We start from the raw sequence: 26,781 nt of genomic DNA, 5'->3' as shown, positions 1-26,781 counted from the left end.
TTTTTGATGTTTATTATGATTAACAATTGCAGTTATACAAGCTTAAGGATTTTACACTGACAACATTAATGTTTCAAGTCCTGTAATGGATACTTTATTATTTTTTAATGAGAGTAACTTTAATTTTAAAATAGTGATACACAAACAACTGCTAAATCTTTATGTTTCCCAAATGTATTCCCAAAATATCCAGGTTGTGAGGTACTTAAAGTTTATTAAAGTTAAATTTTTCATGATAAGCATAAATAGTAAGCTACCCCAGTGTTCTAGATTGACTTACCCTCCTTCCATCTCATACCCCCTTGTCTTAATAAAAGGTCTTTAAACTATCATTTCATTCAAGCAGAAGTTGCATTTGTACTCTGTTTTTCAAAATTCTGTATGTGGTTACAGAATGCTGACATGCTGCATAGTCACAAAGATAATTCAACTTTTGACCCCATTAGATGGAAGTTACTGGCTTTATTTTCCTTCCAGTCTCATCGAAGCTTTCATAGAGATTAAATCTCTAAGAGAAAAATAGCGCAAGCCAATGTGACTCAGAGGCCCTAACATTAAGAGGGAAAAAGGAATTCACTGCCAAGTAACCTGCAGTAGTAGTAAGTACAGACAATACAACAATTGTAGTCAGTGCTCAAAAGAAAAAAAAGACTAAAGAGCAATAATGTCATGTAAATGAAATTATTATAAGAAGTTGATTTAAATGACACATATATTTATGTATATAATATATATGTCATTTAAATCAATATATATTAAATATTAAATGAATATATATATATACATACATATATTAGATTAAGTAATTATTTGCAAACTCAGGTCAGGTCAGCCTATTTACTCAAGACAATCGATGTTGCCTTAATTAAGCTATTCCTTCTCCCTTATCACAACCCCAAAATGAAAAGAGCCAAGATAAAACTGTGGAACAATCATTGTTGGGCAGATTATGGTACAGTCATTTAAAAAAATCTTGGAAATATAATAAAATAAAAAAGGGTTTCTGCGCCTTCTGGCCCTCTCCTTCAAAAGAGAACAGGAAGTAGATATTGGAAAGGTTGAAAATTTTGGAATTAAAGTAATATCCATACACCAGGCAGTGGTGCAGTGAATAGAATGCAAGCTGCAGAATTAGAAAGAAAAGTTGAACATAACTGAAGAACAACAGCCAACTTCTCTATTCACTGTCATGTTTTAATAACAATATTAATTATTAAAAGATTTTACATATAGATAGCTAATAAATATAGTTTTGGATTTCCTAATTCTTATATGACTCTTGGGATAGCGATATTTGATCATATGGTAAAATTGGTTAATACCTTTTTAAGATATAAATGTGGTCACCTATTATTTCTTCTTTCTTTTTCCTAAGTGTTTTTTCAATTTTTTTCAAATTCTTTTTGTTTATTTATTTTATATTATTACAATAATCTTGTGAGAGTGGTAATAATAACCCCCCTTCCCCCCCCAAAAAAAACCATGAGAAACGTCAAGAATAGTAAGAGAGCAAAAAAAAAAATGTACTTCAGTCTGTGTTCAGATTACAATGGCCCTGTCTCTGGGATGAGTTGCCTTCCCCACTATAGCCACCAGAGAAGCTGCTTCAATATTTCTCCCATATGTGCCATCACTAGCTGCATTTCCCTCTGGTTTATTCCTCCCCACTCTCATTTATTATATTTTCTCTCTACTTTCATCCTGTTCTTGTTCAGAAGTGTGTTGTATCTGAGTACCCTCTCCCACGACCTTCCCTCTCTTCTATCACCTACCCCCCCCCATTCTATCCCATCCCTTTCCTCTCATTTTTCTCTAGGGTAAGATAGATTTCTATACCCTATTAAGTGAGTATCTTATTTCCTCTCTGAGCCATTTCTGATGAGAATGATGGCACACTAATTCCCCTTTGCTTCCCCTCATTCCACTCCATTTAAAGATTTTTCTTGATTCTTATGTGAAATATCTTAACCCCTTCTTGATCTGCTTTTCCTTCCTCTCAGTACTTCCCTTTATCACCCATTAACTCCATTTTTTTTACTGTATTATATCATTATATTCAGCTTCTTCCTGTGCCTTGTCTATATATGCTCCTTCTAACTGCTCTTATAAATGAGAAAATTCATATGAGTTATCAGTATCTTCTTCCCAGGCAGGAATTCAAACAGTTCAATATAATTAAGTTCCTCATAGTTAGTCTTTCTCATCCACCCCCTCTATGGTTCCCCCAAGTCTTGTACTTGGAGATCAAACTTTCTGTTCAGCTCTGAATGCTTCAATAGGAAAGTTTGAAAGTCCCCCATTTCATTGAAAGTCCATCTTTTCCCTTGAAAGAGGATGTTCAGTTTTGCTGGGTAGTTGATCTCAGTTGTAAACCCAAGATCTTTAGACTTCTAGAATATCATATGTCATGCCCTATGAGCTCTTAATGTAGATGCTGCCAGATCCTGTGTAATCCTGACTATAGAGCCATGGTAGTTGAATTACTTTGTGTCTACAGTTTTTAGTATTTTTGCTTTGACTTGGAAATTTTGGAATTTGGCTGTAATATTCCTATAAGTTTTTCTTTTGGGATGTCTTTCAGGAGGTGATCGGTGAATTCCCTCTTTATCCTCTCCTTCTAGGATTTTAGAGTAATTTTGCTGTATTATTTATTGAAAACTCGAAGACTAGGCTCTTTTCCTCATCATGAGTCAGGTAGACCAATAATTTGTAAATTATCTCTTCTGGATCTGTTTTCAAGGTCAGTTGTTTTTCTAACGAGATAATTCACATTTTCCTCTAATTTGTGGGGTTTTTTTTGGTATAATTTTATGTCTTCCTGAGTTATGGCAAAGTCATCAGCTTCCTTTAGTTCCATTCTGCATTTGAAGGAGTTATTTTCTTCAGAGAGCTTTTATATCTGCTTTTCCAGCTGGCTAATTCTGCTTTTTAAGGCATTCTTCTCCTCATTTGCCTTATGTGTTGCTTTTTCCATTTGGCCTAAACTGGTCTTTAACATATTATTTTCTTCAGTATTTTTTGTATTTCTTTCACCAAGCTGCTAATTTGGTTCTCAGGATTTATCTGCTTCACTTTCATTTCTCCTCCCAATTTTTCCTCTACCTCCCTGAATTGCTTTTTAAAGTATTTTTTTTTGAGATCATTCATAGTCTCATCTATTTGTCTTGGAGGGTTTGGATACAGAAGCTCCGATTTTGTCATTATTTAAGTAAGTATTTTGATCCTCCATGGGACCAAAGCAATATTCTATGGTAAGATTCATCTTTTTCTGTTGTTTGCTCATTTCTTCAGTCTATGATTGATTTACTGCACTTCCAAGGTTGGGGGGGGTGGTTGGGACAACTCAAAGGGACCTTAATTCCTCCAAGCTCTTATGAGAGACTCTGGCTGCTCTTGTGCCTGTGTTTAGGCCCTCCACTCTACCCTGGAACTGTGAGGATGGTCACTGATCAGCTATGGTGGTGTGGAGGCCCAAACTGTGACCTGGATCTGAGTATAGGCACAGTTGAGTCCTTTCCCAGGGAGAGTAGAGAGACCTCTGTAGTCTGCCCCTGATCCCCTTACTCTCTACAAGCTGAGAGCTCTGGAATGCTGGGCAGCTCTGCTGACTCCCACTGCAGGTTCTCACCATAGGGCTGCTCTGAGGCCAGAGCTCTGCTCCACAGACACTCTAGTGTGGCAGAGTTCTCTCGCCACCCCTTCTGGCTGTCCCCAATGATCCCTCTGTCAAGGGGTCTGGAAACACCACAGACCCAGAAGCCTGGCATAGCTATGTTGCACTGTGACTAGGAAATTGCACCACTTGGACTGGGAAACTGTATCACTCAGTCTTTCTGTGGCGTTCTGACCCTCTAAATTTTGGCTAGAGTCATAATTTGATGGCTTTTGGAATGTTTTGGGGCATGAATTTCCAGGAATTCCTGCCTTCATGCCACTATCTTGGTTCTGACTCCTTCAAATTCTTTTGAAAACGTTGCCATCCATTCTAAAAGCCCTTCTGGTCTGCTTTATGTGTTGGCTATTTTTTGGTCTAACCCTAATGACTTGTTTGTTGGCAAGTTCTTCAAATGTATAAACACCACAGTGAATGAAAAACCTCCTAGGACTATTGCCAGATGAATCTAAGTTGCTTTCCAACAGTAGTGGAGATATGCAATGGAAGAATGGAAAAGCAAATTTTGACAATATTGTAATGATTAGTTTTTCCCGTTCAGTATGTAAGTAGCCCTTATCCCTATAGTGTGTTCCAATTGACTTTGGATATTATATTCAGATTGTGTAATTCCAATAGAATGCAAGTGCTTGAAGTCAGGGATCATTTCATTTCATTGTTTTTTTATTCAGCATACACACTGTTGACCTCTAACTCCTAATCCCATTGTATCAAAGATCACTAAGTATGCTAGTAGCCAAAAAGGGGAGATTCACATTTGAGGAAGTCTTGGCATACTTGATATGGCACAAAAATTCTGGGTTTGGGAGGAGCCACCCCTTCTGAGATTTACTCCTAGACAAACCTGCTAATATATCTAGCTCCATTCTACACTGATGGTTCTTCCTTTTGAGGGAGAAACCAGAAGTTTTTAGATCCTGCCTTCTGATACTGGAAGGTTTAAGGACCATGATTCCAGGCTGTATCTTTGGGGTATTGACTGTCTAGTAAAACCTCTCCCTCCCACATATACATGCCTGAATGATCAGTGAATTTAGAGAAATATTAATAAATGTGTGGTTAATCCAGTTAGGTAATACTCTTTGTTCTTAAGGTCAAACCCTGGAAGTTAAGTGTGTCTCTTTTTGGAACCTCAGAGTTTTAAGGTTTTTACAATTTTTATGTTTGACATATTTACTCTAATTATCATTTTTAAGGCCAAAACTCCCAGAGGAGCCCTCCTCATCATCATGGTACTTGACACATAACAAGTTCTTAAAGCTTATTGATTGATAAAATTTGAATCATATGAATAATCTTTTAAGAATCTGATTAAACATACGTACATTAACAATGAAGAATTCCAAGCAGCACCATACATTACTGAAATATGTTTTATATCCATATGCCATCCATTTTAGAAGCATCTCTAAAATGAAGATATATGTGAATATCATATCACCATATTCTAGAATAATCTTGATAGTCTTTCTCTTTTCAATGTATATATCTTCAAAGATCTGTGTAAACATAAAGCAAATGATTTATATATATATGAAACTTGCTATTTACAATGAGAGGGAAAAGGAAATGGTTTCTTGTTAAAGACATGTTGGAAATATTTTTCAAATCATGGGTTCAATTAACTATGCAAGCAGTTAAGTTTAGCAGTGGTTTTAGGGACACAACTAACACCCTGAGCTACTCATGCTACAACTTCAAGCTCTAGTTCATGAGAGGTCTACTCAGAAAGAGTACACATGTATCCCCAAAGTACTAACTAATTTTGCCTTAAAAAACAATAATTGTATTTGTTAGTAACTGGGAAAGGAGGAAGGGAAAAAATTAGGAAAGCATACAGGAAACATCTAATACATGCCAAATACTGGACTGTGCTTTACCTATTTGATCAATCCTGTGATCTAGATGCTATAATTATCCCCATTTTATAGATAAGGAAATGGATGTAGACAGAGAGGTTAAGTGAATTTTACAAGGTCAAACAACTAGCAATTGACTGAGGCTAGAGGCATTCTTGATTCCAGATTCTGGACTCTTATCCACTCTGTCATCTAACTTGCTTAATAAGACAAGGTCAGTGTATAAAACAGTATGTAAGACAGAAAGATTGATGAGATCCCAGAGAAGATAGATTCAAGTGCACAAGTAGGAAGGGTATGATAGAGTGAGAAAATAACTTCAGGGTCAAAGATTCTCATTAGAGTCATCCTTGCTTATTATTTCACTTACCAAAGCAACACAACTGAGCAAGATGATGAAAATTATGGAAATCTCAAAGCACTCATGTTTTACTGTTCGATAGCAGGTTTTCCTTAGGTTCCACCAAATCTTTCCTTTCCTAGATTTCACGTTAGCTTCACAGTAAGGGAACCTTCTAATACATCCTTTTAAAAGTAACATTGTAATGAAAAAACAAAACATCAGATAGTGAATTAAATAACTTTTTAGGTCCCAAATTTTATCTCAGTAGTTATCAGTCAAATTTTAGTCTGCTATCTCTATGATGAATAGTACAAGAATTTCCTGGAAGAGAAAAAGGAGAGAAAGATCAGGACATGCTTTTCCCACCATTAACCAAACCTCTCATCCCCACTTCCATTAATGTGTGGAAATTGTGGTGGTAGTGGGTCATACTACATATGAGAGAAAAATCATCAAAGGGTTCCTGGAGTAAGAAAGGCAGTAGTTGCTCTGTACATCTTGAATTGCATTGGAAGTAAGGAGCTCAGTGGCCATAACTTTGGAAAGAAAATTAAGAAAGTTTAACATTCCAAAATAGAAGTTACTAGGAGTCTGAAAGGACTGGGAGTTGTAACAAGAAACAATCAATTGAAAGAACCTGTGATAGTTATCAGAGAAAAGAGAAGAAACTTATAGGACACAGGAAAAAATATTTTCAAGAGTATAGTACAAGAGAACTATCATTATTTTGAATTCTATACTACTGCCATAAGGATGTCTGACACCTCTAAAAGGAAAAAAAAGTGCTGCTTTGTTCAGAGGCAGTTTATGCCCACTGTATAGAGATCACAGAAAATCAGAGTTTTTTCCAAGAAGTGAAAAAGAAGACAACTTCCCCCTGAAAATTTGGTTGTTTGTGAAATTTTTAAGATACAGAGAATCAGTCTGGAGAATTTTTTCAAATTATTTATACACTTTAATTTAAAAAATTAAAAAAAAGGACAAGTAACTAAGGGAATAAGAAATGTAAGCATTTATTCAAAAAAGTATTGCAACATTGAGGTTAAATCCAAAAATAAGTGAACATCAATATGTAACAGAGCCACTAAAAAAACTCAAATAATTAGAATTCCTTAAGTAACTATTATATACTAGCTTGTATGTAAAGTCCTCGTGATGGAGCAAAAGGCAGAATATCTTGCTCCTTCAAAGAGCTCCTATAATGAATGAGACAATCTAACTATATACAAACAATTTTTAAAGAATAAATTGGAGATTATCTCTGAGAGAATAAACAAAAATTAAATACTGGGAAAGATTTTTTTTTCATAAGTTTGAGCTTCAGCTAACACTTGAAGGAAGATAGGAAAAGTAAGAGGCAGAGTCAAAGAAGGAGGAAAGCATCAGTGAAAATACTGAAAGATCAGATATTAAATATTATGCTTGAGGAACAGTACAGAAATCAAAGTTCATTGGATTATGATACTTGGAGGAGAATCTGTTCTAAGAATGGAAAGGTAGGAAGTGGTCAAATTATAACGGACCTTAAAAATTAAGCAGATTTTATATTTGGTCCTAAAGGAAAAGGGAAGACACTGGAGTTCATTTAATAGCAAGGGGACATGTCAGACCTACTTTTTAGCTAGATTGTTTTGATAGTTAAATGGAGGATGAATTAGATTGGGGAAAATTTTGAGGCATGAAGATCAGTAGGCAGATTACTGAAGTAGAATCCATGTATAAATTGACGAAGGTTTGAACAAAAGTATTAGAGGAGGGGAAGGTGGCATATATGAAAGATTTTAGGAATAGTAAGATAGGATGCATCCTTTTTTTGGGGGGGAGGTGGAATGAAAGAGATAAAGGAATCAAGGATGAGGGCTAGACTGTCATTTGAGCTAATTGGGATGATGGTGGCATACTTGAAGGTAATAGGGCATGTAAGAAGTGCTAAGGATTTTGTAAAATATACAATGATTTCAGGTTGTATGTTGAGTATAAGATATGATGTCTAAAAGAAAGATGGAGAATCATGATTGGAAGTTGAGGAAAAGGTTAGGGCTAGACAAGTAAATCTAATAATCCCTAACTTGGAAAAGTCTTAGGCAAAACTTAAGAGCTTTATAAGCTGCATATGTGTGTGTGTGTGTGTGTGTGTGTGTGTGTGGGTGCATGGGGGGAGTATAGAGCATGCCAACAACATGAGAAAAGAGGAGGAAGGCCTTGAGCCAAGAAGAGTGTGGAAATGTCTCAAGTTTCACAGAAGCATGAGAAAAAGGCTTCAGAAACAAGTTCACCTTGTACACCAGTCACAGAATTATTAAGACATTAAATGGCAACCAGGCAACCCAATTATGACCTATAAAAGGAGATACAGCCAAATAATTTTTGTATTCTTGTATTCTTTTTGTATTTTGTATATTTGTATTTTGTATTCTTAAGCTCCACTTAGAAATACAAATGATGAAGCTTCAAATTAGAGCTTTCTGCAGTATTCTGCCACCTCTGGTATGGAATAGAAAGGGAGATGGGGCTTAATTTAGTAGCCTGGTGAGTTAAATCAATGTGTTGATTTGAATTGTGTAGCTGTGATCTCCATTTGATTGAAAACACAATATCCAGATGACTTACAAGCTTGTAAGTCCCAAAGATAACCAGTTTGATGAGCTTTTCACCTTTTTTAGATTAAAGAGAACTTAGAGAATCAGCAATGGCTAACTGAAAGATTTCCTAAATGATTATCTGTAGGTCAAGAAGAGAAAGTAATTTCCTCATCCATCAATGCCAGGCATTGAGCAAGAAGCAGTCATGTATCATATAGATTTTCTTGCCTATTACATTTAAGATTACAGTCAGTTATCCTTAATAGATTTTTTTTTTATCCTCAGGTACTTCCCTGTCAGATTTTGGCTTCTATGGGCCAATTCTTAAACAATGGATATTGAGTGCATTCATGGGAATATAGGATGTGATTTATGGGTACATTTTGATGTATTTTGTCATTTATGCATTTGTTATACTATATCAGTTAATGCCATTTTTTATTTTTCTCATAGTTAAATAAATTGTTTGTTGAAGATTAAAAAATATAGCTTAGTTAGATATATTATTGTGAGTGACTATAGATTGCTGCTAAAGAGTTAAAATAGTAGAGGGAAGAATACTTCCCTTAAGCAGAACCCTGGAAGAATTTGAATGTAACCATGTGTTAGCCAAGTTATATCTCTGAAATTATCTGCTATGGTGACTATATTAAATCAAAATTCAAGATTCCATTTGGTATCCGGGTGGGAGGGGTGAGTTGCTTACATAGTGTGTTTTGATTATATCTCCTTTGTTTAGATCTCAACTATAGTGCCATTCATCACCTGACTCTTAGAAAAATTAATATTATCCAAAAGTGGAATGGTCTGTTTCAGGAAGGTCCTTGTGGGGTTGTGTGTCCCAATAACACTCAAAATCTCAGGAAAAACCCCCCAAAACAAGCACAGGCTGGGGAAATGGATATAAAGAAAAAAAAAGAACCTGTCCATAGACAATTGTGTTCCTATGGAATACCAAACCACACAATTAGAAGATGAGAAAGTCCAAGCTTCTGCAACTACAGACTCCAAGAAATCTAGAAGTTGGGCTCAGTCTATGACAGAGTTCAAAAAGATTTTGAAAATAATTAAGGGAGATAGAAAAATATTAGGAAAAGAAATGCAAGAGATACAGGAAAAACATGAAAAAGAAGTCAGCAGCTTAGTCAAGGAGATCCACAAAATGCTGAAGAAAATAACATGTTAAAAACCGGCTTAGGTCAAATGGATAAAACAGTTCAAAAAAAGTTATTGAGGAGAAGAATGCTTTAAAAAGTAGAATTAGCCAGATGGGAAAGGATATAAGAAAGCTCTCTGAGAAAAACAAATCCTTCAGATCTAGAATGGAGATAAAGTAAGCTAATGATTTTTCAAGAACTCAAGTCACAATAGTTCAACACCAACAGAATGAAAAATTAGAAGAAAATGTGAAACATTTCATTGAAAAAAACAACTGATCTGGAAGACAGCTCCAGGAAAGATAATTTAAAAATTATTGGGCTAATTGAAAGTCATGGTCAGGAAAAGAGTCTTGACCTCATTTTTAGAGAATTTCTAGAGGAAAATTTCCCTGATAACCTAGAAGCAGAGGGCAAAATAGAAATTGAGAGAATACACCGATCTCCCCACAGAAAGAGATCCCAAAAAAAAATCCCTCAGGAATATTATAGCCAAATTCCAGAACTCCAGAACTACAAGCAACCAGAAGGACATAATTCAAATATCAGGGAGCAGCAGTCAGTTAGCATCAACTACATTAAGGGTTTGTAGGGCTTGGAATATAATGTTCCAGAAGGCAAAAGATCTTGCAATGCAAATGAGAATCAACTACCCAGCAAAAATCAACATCCTCTTCCAGGGAAAAGATGGACTTTCAATGAAATGGGAATTTCAAATGTTTCTGTTGAAATGACCAGAGCTGAACAGAAAGTTTGACCTTCAAGTATAGGACTCAGGTGAGGCATAGAAGGGTAAATTATGAGGGACTTAATTATGATGAACTATGTGTATTCCTGCATGGAAAGATGATACTGATAATACCCATATGATCCTTCTCATTTAATAGAGCAGGAAGAAGAAGCTTTTATACATGAGGCACAGGAGAAAGCTAAATTTGAATATATAAGCTATTGTAAAAATGAAGTCAGTGGGTGAAAGGGAAATGTACTGGGAGTAAGAGAAAGGAGAGGTAGAATAGGCTAAGATATTTCATGTAAAAGATATTTCATGTAGCTTTTGCCATGGTATAGAATGGGGAAAGGTGAGGGAGAATGAGAGAGCCTTCATTCTTGTCAGAAATGGCTCAAATAGGGTATAGACATCTAGAAGAAAAGGGAGAGAAAGGGGACAGGGAGGGGGAGAGGGATGTGGGTGATAGAGGAGAGGGTAGATCATAGGAGAGGATAGTCAGATATAACATTTTCTTTTTTACTTTTTGCAAGTTGCTAGGATTGGGTGGTCTATTTAGGAGCACAGGGCCAGGTGGTTGCTGGGTCTCTGGGATAGGATGTGGGCTTGGGGCCTCTTTGCCCCAGGGCTGGTGCTCTGTCCCCTGCACCACTTGGCTGCCCTACAGCACATTTTTGAAGAGGGAGAGAGTGAAAGGAGAGAGAAAATATAATAGATAGTAGTAGGGAGGAATGGATGGAGTTAATTACAATCAGTAATAGCAGTTGTGGAAAAATATGGAAAAACTTCTATGATGGACTTATGATAAAGAATGTGATCCACCCAAGAAAGAAATGATGATATTAGAACTGAAACATATTATTTTTTCTCTTTCTTTTACTTTATTTCTCATGAGGTTTTATATTTTTTGTGGGGGAAGGGGTTATTATGTTTACTCTTAAACAAGAATATTTTAGTAATGTGTAAATAAAAGAACAATTTAAAAAAGAAATGTTAAAAGATAAAAAACACAATAAATAATTATTTTAGTAAAACTTTAAAAAAACACTAAAAAAACAGAAAAGAAGTAAGCAAGGAGGAAGAAAGGAATCCAGGAAGGAAGGAAGGAAGGAGGAAAGGAGGGAGGGAGGGAAGAAAGGAAACTTTTGTATAAATAGTCATTTCACTGAGAGGAACTTCCCAAGTACAGCAGGAGAGAGAGAGACAGAGAGAGACAGAGACAGAGACAGAGAGAGAGAGAGAGAGAGAGAGAGAGAGAGAGAGAGAGAGAGACAGTCAGACAGACAGACAGACAGACTTAGGTACTAGTTATAATAGCTATCCAACATGAAGCTTTGAAGTAAAATAATGTATAAGGCTTTCAGTTTTCTTTGTGACCTTTCATGTGTTCAGAAATTGACTATTAGATTCTATTTTGACTCAGTTTTCAATCATGATTTCTTAAAATATCATATCTAGGCAAGTGTTAGTCATGATTTTTAGGTAGTTTTATGTTAGGTTATCTCCTCTTAACATGTGTTTTCACTATCTTGTTTTGGATAGAAAATCTTTAAATTTTATCTTCAATCTTTTTCATTTTAAAAAATATTTCTTGATTGTGTGTATGACTGTAAATGATGTAATTTATGGGGTTAGAACAGTAATAAATTATTTAAAATTAAAAGTATTACAAATTTTAATATTATGATTGATAAGAAGTTCAAAACAATAGTATAAAATAACAAATATTGGAATCTATCCACTTACCATATGTAAAACAGGCCCCTGGTTCATCTGATTTCAACGGTTTATCCAGTGCTTTTTCGCCTTTCTCAGAGAAAAGAATGGGAATCATGCTATCTTCAGAGGAACTAGTTTGGTTGAAGCACTAAAAAACATTCCCATCCCCCAAAGAAAAAGGAGGTTTTAATCTTTTGATTAACTTAAGGTTTATTTCAATATCATTTCGTATTAAAATAAGAAAAAATAAGCCAAATATCAATAATAGAATTGTGGCATAAAAGCATAGAAATATACATTATGGTTAAAATAAAAACCATCTGAAGTAGGGGAATTCTGTGCACAGAGCAAAGTTGTAATCTTTTTATATTAAAAACTTTTCTGAACTGTGGGGGACAGTCTCCATTCTGTGTTGCCTTTTTGTGAACTCCATTTCCTAAGTCTTTAACAGTAAGGCTAACCTTGGTCACATCCATGCTTAGTCTGTTCTTGCATAGTGAGTACTGTCTTGCTACTCCTTGGGAACAGCCCCTGTGGTATGTACATTGGACAGTACTTGAAATCGGGTGTTGAAACTAGTTTCCAAGCACTACCCTTGTCTGCCCAGCACAGAAATGTAATTGAGCAAGGTTTCAGGCTTGGCCTCTTTTTCCCTATTGACTCAGCTGGGCTATTGCTGCTCAGACTTCTTTCTTCCCTTCCTTTCTTTAATCTGGATCTACAAGCTCAGACTCAGGCTTTTGCTGAATCTATGTTGATCTAAACTTCTTTCCCCTTTTTCCTTTTTAAAATGACTGTTCTTTCACTGTTCTCAGCAGTCTCTCATTTTTTGCTTAATTCCATTATCTTCTTAGAAAACTACTATCTCCTTAGTAGCTACAATCTCTTTAAAAATTACTATCTCCTTTAAGAAACTTACTACCTAGCTGCATCTCCAAAGGACCTAAATTATTTAGTTTTGTATCAGTTTGTGGATTTTATGTGGTAAATTGTAAACTGTTTGTGCAATCTTTGAATTAGAATCTAAGCCATTTTTACTTTCCTGAGTCAGAGATTGGTGAGTTCTTCACCAAACAAACCCATATATACTCATAAGCCCTCTTTCCCCAATCCCATTTTCTCCAGTCTTCAAATTTACAATTGATTTTTCTTTCCATTCATACCTGTGTATTTGATTTGGTGATTGCATGGGGCCATCACCAATTCCACCTAATTCTTTTTTTTGTCTTATTTCAAGATCATGATTCACATAGAACATGAATCATGGATGGGAATGTGCAAAAAAGCAAAGGGAAAATTTCAAACATGAAAGCAAACAGTAGGATACATTCTAAGCAGTAGCAGAGTGAGGAGAACAATAGAAATTCAAAAGATAGATTTTATTTAAACCTGAAAAAATCTACTCCCTTGCAGTGATAAAAGTAATGTTCCAAATGGAAATTGAAAATAGGACTGCAAGTTTTTCTCTCCCACCAGCCCAAATATTCCCAATTCCACCAAAACTATGGGCACTAGTGGGAGAGAGAACAATCATTTAAAAGAAGGGATTTTCCTTGTTATTTTGCTATACTGTTTAATCAAGATTTTTTTTAACCACTGTGTCATATTTTGACAGAAATATAAGTAGGGACTCATGTACTATCAGTTTTGAAAAGTCAACTCCCAAATATCTAGAATTTGGATTTGTGGGAAGAAACACATATGATGAAACCCTGAATTTTAAATAGAAAAGAACAATCTTCTTGACACTAAATCAAAAATCTAAACTTTTTAACTACTTACTATATTCAAGTTACTTGTTTAGAGGATGAAGGATATAGAAGAACCCATAAGACAAACTATCTGATCTTAGGAATTTATACTACTTTAGGAAGTTTTAATGAGGTCACTGAACTTCAATAAAACACCCTTCTGGCAAGCACTCAACAAATCTCTGCTTCCAGGCACAAGACAAGTGCCTATCAATCAACAATACAATAAATTCTTACCCTAATCTGAAAGAAAAAATTGTTCAAATCTGTCAAACTACTTGAAGTCCATTTACTTCCATCTTATTGTCCAAATCTATCAAAATATTTGAAGCCAACTCATAGGCTCTTATTCCCCTCTTATTCCCCTCTTATTCAGGGCCATCACATCGACTTGAAACCTGCTGTACTTACATCCCATTATCTATTGTTTGGAAACTAAGGGAAGTCACTAAATTGATCTCTCAGGATATTTGCAATCTATGTGTTACCTACTCCTTCATCTCTCCCTACCAAGGCCCTAACTCTTCCATTATCCATTTCTCAACAATACCCTATACAACCCTTGTCTTATCCGATGCTGGATACTGTTGGCAGCCTAGTTGTAAATGTCCTTGCAACTGACCTAATTTTCTCTCCTGAATTTCTACTACTTTCTTAAGGAACTTTAAATAATTCTCCTAAGAAATCTAACCCAGTTGCAACAAGTTTATAACTGTCCTTAATTGATCCTACATAAATCCTAACCTTATTTTATGCTGATTACTGATTCAAACCAATTATAATTACCTTGCAACTGACCCTAATCTCTCTTCATTATTCTGTTCTCTCTTGAAGCTCCTTATTCCCTATTGGTTGCTGTGCCAATCAGCCCAACTGTAGCATTTATAACTGTCCTTACTTTCCTTCCTTACTTTGATTGATCTAGAGATTGATCTCTACTTAGTTACTTTAACAGATTAAACATTTTTTGTCCAATTTTGTAATTCATTTATATTCTTGAAACCTAGATTAGACAAGCCTAAAACATTTTCTCTGTCAGAGTATGAAATAATCACTCAAAAAACTATTATAACAATTTAGAAATGCATAGAAGAGGTAGCTTTGCCAGGAATGAATCCCATTAGAAAATATAAATCTTTTCTAGGAACACAGGCTAAGAGAAATAAAGGGGAGTAAGTCTCAGACCTGCCCTCCAAAAAATTAGGGTTAGAATTAGGAATGGTCTATAGGAAATTGGAAGGATATAACAAAAATCATCTGAGAGGAAGGGTAGGGAGCTACTCTGAAGTCCCTCTGAAGACCTTTAATTCTAATGTTGGCCAGCATGTCAACATCTATTCATATAGACTTATTAGCTTCTAAAACAAGGAATGTCTATGTCCTAGATGCCCTTATGTTTTGAATAATTATAAAGGATGAAAAGTTCCTATCTAAAAGTTGAAAGAAAAAGTCCAAAAAAAAAGAAATCAGGAAAGAAAAAAAATAGTTCTAGTATCCTGTTCATCCTAGCTTTGTTTGTGGAGCATAGAAAGTAACAGGACTTGCCACAGATTAAATGATTTCCACAATGTATTTTAAACCGAGCTAAAATATTTCCAATAACAAAAAAGGCTAAGAAATGTCATATTGTTCACATAGATAAGAGTTGGTTAAAGCTGAATGCTAAGTTGAGGAACCAGGGACAAGAAGCCAATTACAGATCAAATGGGTCAACAGAATTTGAAGGACAAGTAAATAAAAGTAGTCTTTGTGGTATATAATATAGTTAGATACTAACTAACCAAAGTGAATTTACCCCCCTTCACAGCCATAGAAAAGGAGAGAATGCTTAACTAAACGAATAAAAGACAATGACAAAAGATAAAACAGATCATTTAAGTAACATAACATTGAAAAACCTTTTCATGAACTAAATCAATACCTAGCTTGAGGGGGGTTCCTTAGATTCAGAGTACATAGATGCCTCCTTTGCTGTAAGACAAAAATATTTGGACTAGATGATAGCTTAGGTAGTTGCATTTGAAGATCTTCGAATAAGCACATTTGAAGAAGATAAGATGAGGTTAATGATGATGATGATGATGATGATTTTGTTCTTGAAAAAGACCATGACATCAAGGAAGTGATGCCATGACGAGCACATGAATTAGATTTGAGGGGGAGGTAGGGTGCTGTGCTAAGTCATCAGCCTCACTTTTTCCTCCAGAGTCACCCCCATCGAGTCACTATATATGACTATATATGTATCAGGATGACTGGAGATGGCCCTTGATGTGAGGCAATCAAGGTGAAGTGACTTGTCCAAGTCACACAACTAACATTTGTCAAGTATTCAGTCCTTAACCACCTCTCATCCAGACTACTGTAATAGCCTTCTCTCTGCTTCAAGTTTCTTCCCTCTCTAAACCAGATCTATAAGCAGTGGCCAAAAAGTATTGTCCTACAAGTCAACTCTGCTTATGCCATTCTTCTATATGAATATAGTCTCTTAGCCCCATATGAACTCTAGGATCAAAATATTATTTCATCTCATCTTAACTTTAAATTATAATTTTGAATGTTTTTGTGAATATACTTATTAACATAGCAGTATGACTACAGTAAGTAAATATAGATATATTTAAGTACAAAAATAAATGCTCAAAAATCTTACTGACAGAAAAAGTTCAGAGAAAACTGATGTAAGTCAAAATTGAATTAGAAAAAGAAGGTTGAAAATGGCTGAAATTTCAATACTTCAAAACTGGTCTTAAAAGCAAAATTCAAGGATAAAATCAGAAATGGATAAAGATACTGAAGTTGATTTCAATGATCATTTTTCTCATGAAAGTTTGTCACTGTACAGCTACAGGGGCATGGAAGTCAAAACTTCACCCAAATAAACCCTTTGAACTTTTTGGCAAATATCAAAAAATGTCAAGAAATCCAAGTTTGGAGATTAAAAGTAATCATGGTATTTAGTTTCTATAGTTTCATGACTATAAAAAATATAAAAGAATAAAAGATCATCAAAATTAGCCATGGCATCAGGTAAACCCAATATTATATGTAGTATTCGACACCCATAGGCACCCACCTTTGTAGAAGAGTAGAAAGTAATTCTGGAAGCTGTCTTTTCAAGATTTGGGAATTTGCATACTGGTTTCTTTCCTCTTTAAACCCAAAGAATTCTGACTCTCATTGATTGACCAATAATGGGCCCCAGATCAAGAAAGTACAATCTTTTAATTGAAGACCCATATTAAATAGGAGATTAAATGACTCCCATAAAGTGGCACAAAATGTGATAAAAATCAGGACTATAATCTAATTTTTTTTATATCTAAGGGAGTATTACAAATAAATCACAGTAGTGTTTCCCCACCTTGGATGCCTGGGAATTTATGCATTATTATAAGGGATGTGTGAATATACATACATAATTAACTTTGCCATTTTGATTTTTATTTAGCATTAATATAATATCATGAAATTATAATCCTTCTTAAGAGTGAATATGTCTTTCATATGTATGTGTTATTAAAAATCAATTATTTAAAGTAGGGATTGGCTTAAGGGCCAAATATGACCTACAGGTTTTCAATATAAGTCCAAGTAAAGAATGGTTTTGACATTTTTAAATTGACCCTTAAATTGACCCTTAGTTTCCAGTATATGAAGCATCACTGATATAAAGAATCACCAAATTTATAATAATATTTTGTCACAGTTCCATTGAAAGGCAGTAGAGAGAGAGAGAGGCAACCTCTGTGACAAGTTTAAATTCTAGCCTTATACAGATGATTATATGACACAAGGCAAGTCATTTAACATCTCATTGCCCCAATTAACTAAGGATTTTAGCTGCTAAATTGTTGTCAATCTGCCTTTCTTGAAGGTGTTCTTATCCTAGAAGATTCTTAAACTGACAAAATCATGTTGTAAGTCATTAAGTCATACTTTTTTCATTTAATGAACACCAACAGGCTAAAGTCAATGAAATTTTCTTTTAAAAAGAAATCTTTATCTTTGAACAACCTAATTCATATTGCTTTGTAAATGATAACATTATAAAAAACACTGAATGTAATGTTTTTTTTACCTCTTTGCTGCTTTCAATGTCCGTTTCATTCCTAAATTCTTTGGTGTAGACATTTTCAAAATCAGATTCTCCAAAAGCAATTAGTGATGGTCCCGAGAAATTAGGATTAGTAACAAGTAAAGGAGAATCACTTTTGTTTTTGACAGATTTCTCCAAGCTGGTTCCAATATTATAGATTCTATCTTTACCATTCTGGAAATTTTTATTTAGGTGATTAACTTTATGGTTGAATATTATATTTTTCTTCTCCATATTTAGATTTTCCTCTCTCTTGTTATAATTTGGAACCATTTGCTTCTTAGAAAACTCTCTTGTAATGAGGTTAAGTAAAGTTCGTTTCACATAATGTATTCTTTTTCGAGTCCTTGCCATTGCAAGCTGGAGATCATCATATTCAGAGCTCACTTGAATTGTTGCAAAGTTTTCTGAACTCAGTGAGCTCAACAAAGCCACAAACAGGATCAGTAACTAAATGGGGAATTAAAAACAAGGAACTTGGATTATAAATGCATCTCTTACGTTCTGAACAAAAAATAGTAATTGCTTTTAAACATGAACTTCAGGTCAAAGTACAGACAAAATGGATGCATTGAATGCAAATCTCCTCCCTCTCTTCAGGGGAAAAACAAATACATATATCATACACAAACACATTTCATATGTATATGTATATGTATATGTATATGTATATGTATATGTATATGTATATCTATATCTATATCTATATCTATATCTATATCATCTATATCTATATCTATATCTATATATATATATGATTTTGAACACTCAAGAAATATTTTCATAGAAACCCACAATAATCAGGTCCTCAGATACCAGGACAGATGCAGTGATAGGAAGCTGGCCTTGGAATCAGGATTTCTTGGGTTAAAATCCCATCTCATATAATTATTAACTATATGAACCTAGGCATACAGCATCATCTTTCAGTGTATTGGATTTAGCCTCTAAGATCCCTGCCAGATAGAATTTATAATTTTATCTTCCTATACAAAGTCAAGTATACATTCCAGCTCCATTTTCTCTTAGGTAATCCTGTTGCCTTTAATGGAATAAAGGAATTAGTCCAGAGGTTATCCTGGATATGGTTACTAGGCATCTATTGACCCATATATTCCATAGGAGACTCTTTCTTGGTCAATCCTTTCTTCACACTTCACATGTTACTGAGAAAGTAGAACCAACTTGCATGAGTTCCCTCTTCTCTTTCTCCCTACATTTCGAAACTCACTGACATTATCCACCCCCTTCTCTTCTGTGGTACTTCTATTTTTGAAAAAGAGGCAGTCCTTGTTTTGCTAGGACATTCTGTCCTACTACATGTATTCTTGATTAGCTATCTAATTCTATTTTTTTTACAGCAGATTACCTCTACAATCATTCTGTAATTTGATCCTATGACTACCTTATAAACTGGTTCCTTCTGTGACACCCATGTAAGTGTGTCTTCTCCAAGTCTTCTCCAACCTCACTTTATGATCTCTTCAAGCTCTCACCTTCTATCTCTTCTCTATTTTATTGTCAAACTCCTTGAAAAAGAGTGAACTTATTGCTACCTTTCAGTCTCCTCCCATTAACTTCTCAACCCCTTACTACTTAGTTTCCATTCTTATCACTAAACCAACGTTTTCTTCAAAGGTACCATTGGTGTAATTGACAAATCTCATACAAAAGAGATGAGTTATTCTATATGCACTTTTTTGACTATTAAATTTTTATTTTAAAATGTCCCCTGACACTAATGTATTGTTGGTGGAGCTGTGAACTCATCCAACCTTTCTGGGGAGTAATTTGGAGTTGCATCCAAAGGGCAATAAAAATCTTCATACCTTTGATCCAGCAATACCACTACCGGGTCTATACCCTGAAGAGATCATGAAAAAGGATAAAAATGTCACTTGTACAAAAATATTCTTAGCAGCCTTGTTTGTGATGGCAAAGAATTGGAAATTGAGGGGGATGTTCACCATTTGAGGAATGGACTAGGTATGTGATGGAACACTCTTTTTTATTAGAAACCAGGAGGGATGGGAATTCAGGGAAGCCTGGAAGGATTTGCATGAAATGAGTGAGATGCTGAGTGTGATGAGCAGTACCAGAAGAGCATTGTACACCCTAACAACAACAATAGGGGTGATGATCAACCTTAACGGACTTGCTCATTCCATCAGTGCAACAATCAGGCACAGTTTTGGGGTATCTATGATGGAGAACACCATCTGTATCCAGAGAAAAAAGTGTGGAGTTTGAACAAAGGCCAAAGACTATTTCCTTTAATTTTTTTTTAAAAAAAGTTATCTTATTATGTAATTTTGCTATTTCTTATACTTTATTTTTTTCTTAAGGATATGATTTTTCTCTCATCACATTCATTTTAGATTAATGTATATCATGGAAACAAAGTAAAAACTAGCAGACTGCCTTCTGTGGGGGGTGGGGGAAAGGAAGTGAGATTAAGGGAAAAATTGTAAAATTCAAAATTAATAAATAAAATAACATGGGACCTGAAGGTCAAAGAGAAAATGAGGAATCAAGGGAAATACTAACATTTCAAATTCAGGAAACTGAAAAGATGGTGGTGTCTTTGAGAGTAACACTAACAATCAGAAGAGGAATAGATTTAAATGGAATGATATTGTTAGGGATATGTTGAGTTTTAAATATATTTGGAATATACTGTTTGAATTGCCCAAAATATAAATATAATTGGTGATGTATAACTATTGTTGAGGAAAGATCTTAGTTCTGAATGTATAGATCAGGGAATTCATGAGGTCATTAAGTAGAAGAGTATATATATATATATATATATATATATAGAGAGAGAGAGAGAGAGAGAGAGAGAGAGAGAGAGAGAGAGAGAGAGAGAAAAGAATAGACATTCAGTTACATTTATAGTTTTGTTCAGTAATTTCAATCATATTCAATTCATCATAATCCCATTTAGAGTTTTCTTGGCTAAGGCATTAGAGTTGTTTGTGATTTACTGCCCCAGCTCATTCTCCAAATATGGAAACAGAGGTAAACAGGGTAAAATGACTTAGAGACAAACAGCTAGTAAGCATTTGAGGCTAGAATTGAATTCAAGAAGATAATCTTCCTGACTCCAGGCCCAGCACTCTATCCATTGGAGAACCTAGCTACCTCACATTTATAGTTGAGGATTGCTAGGGTCATGAATTAGAAAAGGAGAAAGAGAAGGGATGGTTAAACAAATGGAAGGAGAACCACAAGAAATTAATGTTACAAAAACCCAGAGAAGAGAGAAAGAGATCAATAGTCTCTTCAATATACAATAAGTTGACAATTCTTGTTCATTCCATCTCCTGAACAATTCTTGGATGTATTTCCTTCTCTCTGCTTATGTGACCAGACCCTGATTAAACACCTCATCAGTTCAAAATTGAACTACTTCAATAGTCTCTAAATTTGGACTCCTTTCCTTTCCTTCACTTGTCATATCTTATATTTGCCATATCGTCCTTTCTGCCATCTTTAATATCTCATTAAAAAGTTTTGTAGATTCTACCTCTAAAATATCTCTAATCTCCATAATACCTTTCCTCTCAAATACCTCTTTTCTACAACAGTTTCCTAATCCCCCTCACTTGCTTTCAACTTCTTTCCTCTTTGATATCTGTTCAAATGATATTCAAAGATGCAGATCTCTCCATGGTACTCACATATTCAAAAATCTTCAGTGATTCTCTATTGATTCTATAGCAAAATACAAATTCTTGACTTTAGCATTTTAAATCTTTCATATATGACTCCTTCCTCATGTTTCCATTATATTATCTAACTTCTCCAACAAAATCAGCCCTCTGGTTATTCTCTCAACTTGACATTTCATCTTTAATTCTCTTTAAGCTACAGCTTCCTAAATCAAGATTTACCTACTATAGAAAAATTTTCCTAATCTCCCCAGTTTTTAGTGCTATTGCTCACTCTAAAATATTTTGGTCTTATTATTTTTGTACATGTTTTATCCTTTTCAGTAAGATTTAAACTATTTTAAAGCTAAGTTAGGTGTAACTTTGCCTCTTTATCCCCAGAGTTTAGCATACTATCCATCACATAGTGATTAATAAATGTTTGATAAATTGAATAGATTACCACCAAATGATTAAGAAAACTAATAGCCTTGCTTCAAAATTATGTAATGGCACAGCAGTGCGTTTACCAAGAGTTAGAAGATTTAAGTTCCCTTAGCTCAAAAATCATCAAAATTTACTAAACATTTTTAATGAGTAGTTGAACTCTTTTGATTACATACCAGTAGTTTCCCAATAATCACCATCATCACAAAAAAGACAAGGCATTTACTTTGGTTTGCTGTAACCATACAGTTCCACATGGGTTCTATCCATTCACCACAAAGCACTCGGAACATCATCAGGAAGGCATGGAGGAAGTCATGCATATGCCAACGTGGAAGTGGACAATCAATACCATTCTTGCAGAAATCATCTGGGAAGCTTTCACCAAATTGCTGCATGCCAACCACAGCAAAAATGAACAAGGTGATGAACAATACTAATAATAAGCCGTGAAGGACTTCCACTGAAGAAGTAAGTATCAACCTTTCACACGTTGGCCAGTATTTTATTATTTTGAAAAGCCGCAACTAAAAAGTAAAAGGAAGAAATATAATTTTAACATATTGAGTATAATTATAAATCCTTTAGGTTTTCAAAATTAAAATTTCTATGGTGCTAAAATATAGATAAATCCAAGATTCTATTCATTTTTTTTTTAGTTTTTGCAAGGCAATGGGGTTAAGTGACTTGCACAAGGCCACACAGCTAGGTAATAATTAAGTGTCTGAGGCCAGATTTGAACTCAGGAACTCCTGACTCCAGGGCTGGTGCTATATTTACTATGCTACCTAGCCGCCCCTGGTTCTATCCTTTTTAATAAAACCTACAGACAAACAGCTTTTTTGATGTGTCACATGTCACTGAACCTCAAGTTTTGTTTTCCTTTCACTTCACTTTCCTACAAGATGACTATTTTGCACATTGTTCATTTCTGAAGAATTTGGTGAAGTCAGGAGTACCTAGGTTAAATTCTTGTCTGTGGTTCATTATTGCTATATAACCCTTAGTAAATCATTTAATCTGTCAGGGCATTTTAAAGAGAATGGGATTCAGAAAAGATGCCAATTTCTGGTAGAGTAAATTCTTCACCAGGATCACTTTACATAAAGGAAATCATAGTTCTCTCAAAAACAAGAGAAAAAAAATTGAAAGACATTAAGTTTTCTTAACAATATCCAGAAACTGGAAATGAAATATTATTTGCTCATATGCAACTTATATCCCCTTTTATTTCTTCAAATGATCTGTGATCTCCCTGGTAACAATTGTTCTTTCAAGAATTCAGTTTGCAACCCATTAATAACTATACATCTGTAGCCTCTCAAAACAATGAAATAGGGAGCAAGGAGAGTTCTCAGAATTATCAGTGATCCAGTGTTATATTTATGCTTTTCATTATTTGTTGCTGTATAGTTGTTCAATACAGTATTGTCCTGGCATTTTCTTGTTAAAGATACTGAAGTAATATGCTCTTTTCTTTTTCAGTGGGCTTTAAGCAATCACAGGTTAAGTGACTTGCCTAGGGTCATATATACAGAAGTCTCTTCCTGATTCCAGGCCCAGCACTCTATCTACTGAGCTATCTAGTTGACTCCTTCATTATCTGCTTATCATGATTTGGAATATTTAATCCATTGCCTAGTTCTGCTCCAAACTCATCATCTCCAGATTGCTTAGTAGCTTTAGATCATTGACTCTTTTTGAACATGAGTGTCTGTCTGAAACTTCTTGGGTCTAACCTGCTTCCATTGCTATCACCCATCTTTATCCCTGACTTTGAATTTGCATACTGGATCCATACTAGATCCACACTGGATTCCATACTGATTCCTGTCTATAACCCAGGGATGCAAAAGACTTTTTAGTAACATCCAATTCTATAATGCTTACTATATGCAAAATATAAAATTAGTTTGTACTTACCGGTCTAAACAACTTGAGCAATGACAGACCATAAATCTTTGCTACATACAGCTCTGCTAAAGCAAGTAGAACAATAAAGCTATCAAATATGTTCCAGCCTATTTGAAAATAATTGTATGGATGTATAGCAATTATCTTCAAAAACATTTCTACTGTGTAGATTCCGGTAAAGACCTAAAAAACCCCAACAAAACTGAATGTTATTTCAGAAACAAAGACCTGAAATTATACAAATACATGTATGCATATATATCTGTGTGTGACCTGGTTGAGTAAGACTGTCACTTGATTTTTCAGGAATCGAGTCTATTGTCTAAGAATATAAGGTGCAGAGAAGGTGCCAACTGGCATTGGAAGAAGATATATCCCTATCCAGGAGTTCCCTTTACTCACAAAAATTCTAGTTGTCCCTATTCTTATGTTGCATCATGCTAATTATTTTATTTAATGTTATAACAAAATGTATGTGTGTGTGTGTGTGTGTGTGTGTGTGTGTTTAAGAGGAATGACATTTTTAAGACAGAGTCAAAGGCCCCAACTCATCCATTTAAAATGTGATCTTTGACAAGCTACAGCTTCTCTCAATCTTTGTTTTCTCATCTACTATGTGGGAAATAATACTTCTTAATTTGTCTATCTCAAAGAGCTTCTGGGTAAATCAAATGAGATTGTGTGTGTGTGTGTGTGTGTGTGTGTGTGTGTGTGTGTGTGCATGTGTGCTTTGCAAACTCTAAAGACCTATAAAAATAAGAACTTGTTAATCTGTTTTTGTTTTTTCAGGATACATAAAATTACTATATGTGTAAAGCTTGTGCAACTTATGCTCTGAAGTCTGGGTATGTACCAAAGTTCTATCCTGGATGCTTTTTTCTTTATATAGTCTTTCATTTGGTTATGTAATCATCTCTCCTAAATTCAATTACTATTACTAAGCAGATGAATGCCAAAGCTCAGCTTTCAGCCCATTTCTCTCTTGAGATACCATTCTACCTATTAGACCTAACTACCTATTAGACCTAACAAAATGGATATACAAAAGACATATCAGGTTTAACGAGTCCAAAATTGAGCTCATTGTTTTTCCCTTAAACCCACTCATCTTCCAAACTTCCTTATTTCTGTCATGGGGCATTTCCATCCTCCTAAATCTCTCAGGTTTGTATTCTTGGTATTATTATGCCTCCTCACTCTATCTATATTGGAATGTCCCAGGTTATGATGAGTTATAAAAGTCAAGCAGAAAAAAAAAGTCAAGAAGAACATTTTATATTTTACCATTGGTGTATTAGGAGGTACCTGGAGGTATATGGTTGGAATTGCACTTAAGGAGACCATGGATTTATTTATTAGGAGGTACCTGGAGGTATATAGTCAGAATTGCACTTAAGGAGAATCATATTGGCAGCTTAGTGGAGGATACAGGGAAGTGACTTGAGTTATATATGAATTGAGTGAGTGTGAAATGCCAAAAATGACACTATGGTTGAGGAACTTCGTGCCATGGAATAGTAGAGAATACTTTTCTTTTTCATTTGTTTATGGCAGACTGGAAGAGGTAAAAAAAATAAGTTCTATTTTTAAAATGTTGAGTTTGAAGTGTCTTGACACACATTTTGAGGTGTCAAAAAGGTTGATGTTGAAAATTATGGTCATGAGAGAGACAATGGCTGCATATGTGCATCATAGGATTATTTACAGAGAGATGATTGAACTCATGAGAAAAAATGAGATGTCTAAGTGAGAGAATATAGAGAAAAGAAATAAAAAAATGATGCAGGGCAAAACCTTTGGAAGCATCTATAGATAGCAGATATGCTATGAATGAAGATCAAGCAGAGACAGTTAAAAATGACAAGGCTGTGGAAGAAGAAAGAGGAGAGAATAGTGTCAAAAAATCTAGTGAGGAGTAATTATTCAGGAGGAAAAATGTAAAAATACTAAAAACAGGTCAATAGACAAAGGACTGAGAAAAAACCATGAAATATATCAATTAAACAATCACTGTTAACTTTAGAGATAGTAATTTGAGTAGAATGATAAGACTGGACATACAGTTACAAAGGGTTTAGAAGAGAGTGTAGAGAGAGAAAGTGGAGGTACTGGTATACATGGTTTTTTCACATTTAGTTGAGAGGGTGAGGAAAGTTACAGGATAAGAACCAATTGGATCAAGTTTTTTTAAAGTACATAGAGAAAGATATAGTTTATTTTTTTAAGAAGCATAAGGTTCTTGTAAATAGGAATAGACTGAAAATAAAAGAGAGAGAAAAAGTCTATACTATATGCTAGAAAAGGATGGGATAGGGTGATCATAAAAGTGCATGCTGACCTTGGAATATACAAAGGTGAGTTCTTCATAAGAGATTGGCATAAAGAGATATTGGAGTAAGAGGTCTGAGTGGAAAAAAAATAGAAAATAATAGGAATAAAAGGGAGTTCTTAGGGGAAAAGTTCAATGATTTTGTTTCTGTCTTTTTGGGAAGTAGATCTGTGGGGAAAGGTGAGGGTACTTTGGAAAGTTTTGGAAGAGAAGAGGTTTTCAATATCTGGGAAAAGTGATATAGTGAAAAAAAATCAGAATAATGGTTTTGTTTCAGGGAATACTGAATTGAGATTTGATATGTAAATCTTTGGTGGTTCAATTCAGCATGGTTTTGTGATTTCATCCAGCTCTGTTCAGAAGCATATAAATATGAGTGAAGGAGATGGATTGTAGGATTAATACAATATAGGGCAAGAGGAAGAGTGGAGTTTAGGACAGTGTTGAAATGCTGAAAGAAAGAGAAATGACCAGTTCAGAGTGATGATCAGTGAGGAAAAGGGAGGGGTAAAGTTAATCAAAGTC

General features: G+C 34.7%; 1 protein-coding gene and 1 long non-coding RNA gene across 2 annotated transcripts in view; one reads left to right on the top strand and one right to left on the bottom strand.

The window, feature by feature from the left end:
- The window catches only part of LOC141507801 (sodium channel protein type 9 subunit alpha-like), a 158,059-nt gene that overhangs the window by 21,750 nt on the left and 109,528 nt on the right, over window positions 1-26,781 (bottom strand). The window contains exons 15-20 of the mRNA XM_074215793.1: window positions 23,937-24,110; window positions 22,190-22,540; window positions 17,896-18,363; window positions 12,091-12,211; window positions 5,903-6,057; window positions 4,999-5,172 (exon numbers count right to left, since the gene is read on the bottom strand). Of these exons, the coding sequence (XP_074071894.1) occupies window positions 4,999-5,172; window positions 5,903-6,057; window positions 12,091-12,211; window positions 17,896-18,363; window positions 22,190-22,540; window positions 23,937-24,110 (1,443 nt within the window). The remainder of the gene's footprint in view (window positions 1-4,998; window positions 5,173-5,902; window positions 6,058-12,090; window positions 12,212-17,895; window positions 18,364-22,189; window positions 22,541-23,936; window positions 24,111-26,781) is intronic.
- LOC141507802 (uncharacterized) lies at window positions 503-24,798 on the top strand. The gene is made up of 3 exons (XR_012474272.1): window positions 503-599; window positions 22,263-22,484; window positions 24,717-24,798. It is a non-coding gene; the product is annotated as an uncharacterized LOC141507802 (long non-coding RNA).

Source organism: Macrotis lagotis, chromosome 1 (genome assembly GCF_037893015.1).
Source record: "Macrotis lagotis isolate mMagLag1 chromosome 1, bilby.v1.9.chrom.fasta, whole genome shotgun sequence".
NCBI lineage: Eukaryota > Metazoa > Chordata > Mammalia > Peramelemorphia > Peramelidae > Macrotis > Macrotis lagotis.
The sequence above is the reverse complement of the archived record's forward strand: the minus strand, read 5'-3'. Positions and strand labels throughout refer to the sequence as shown.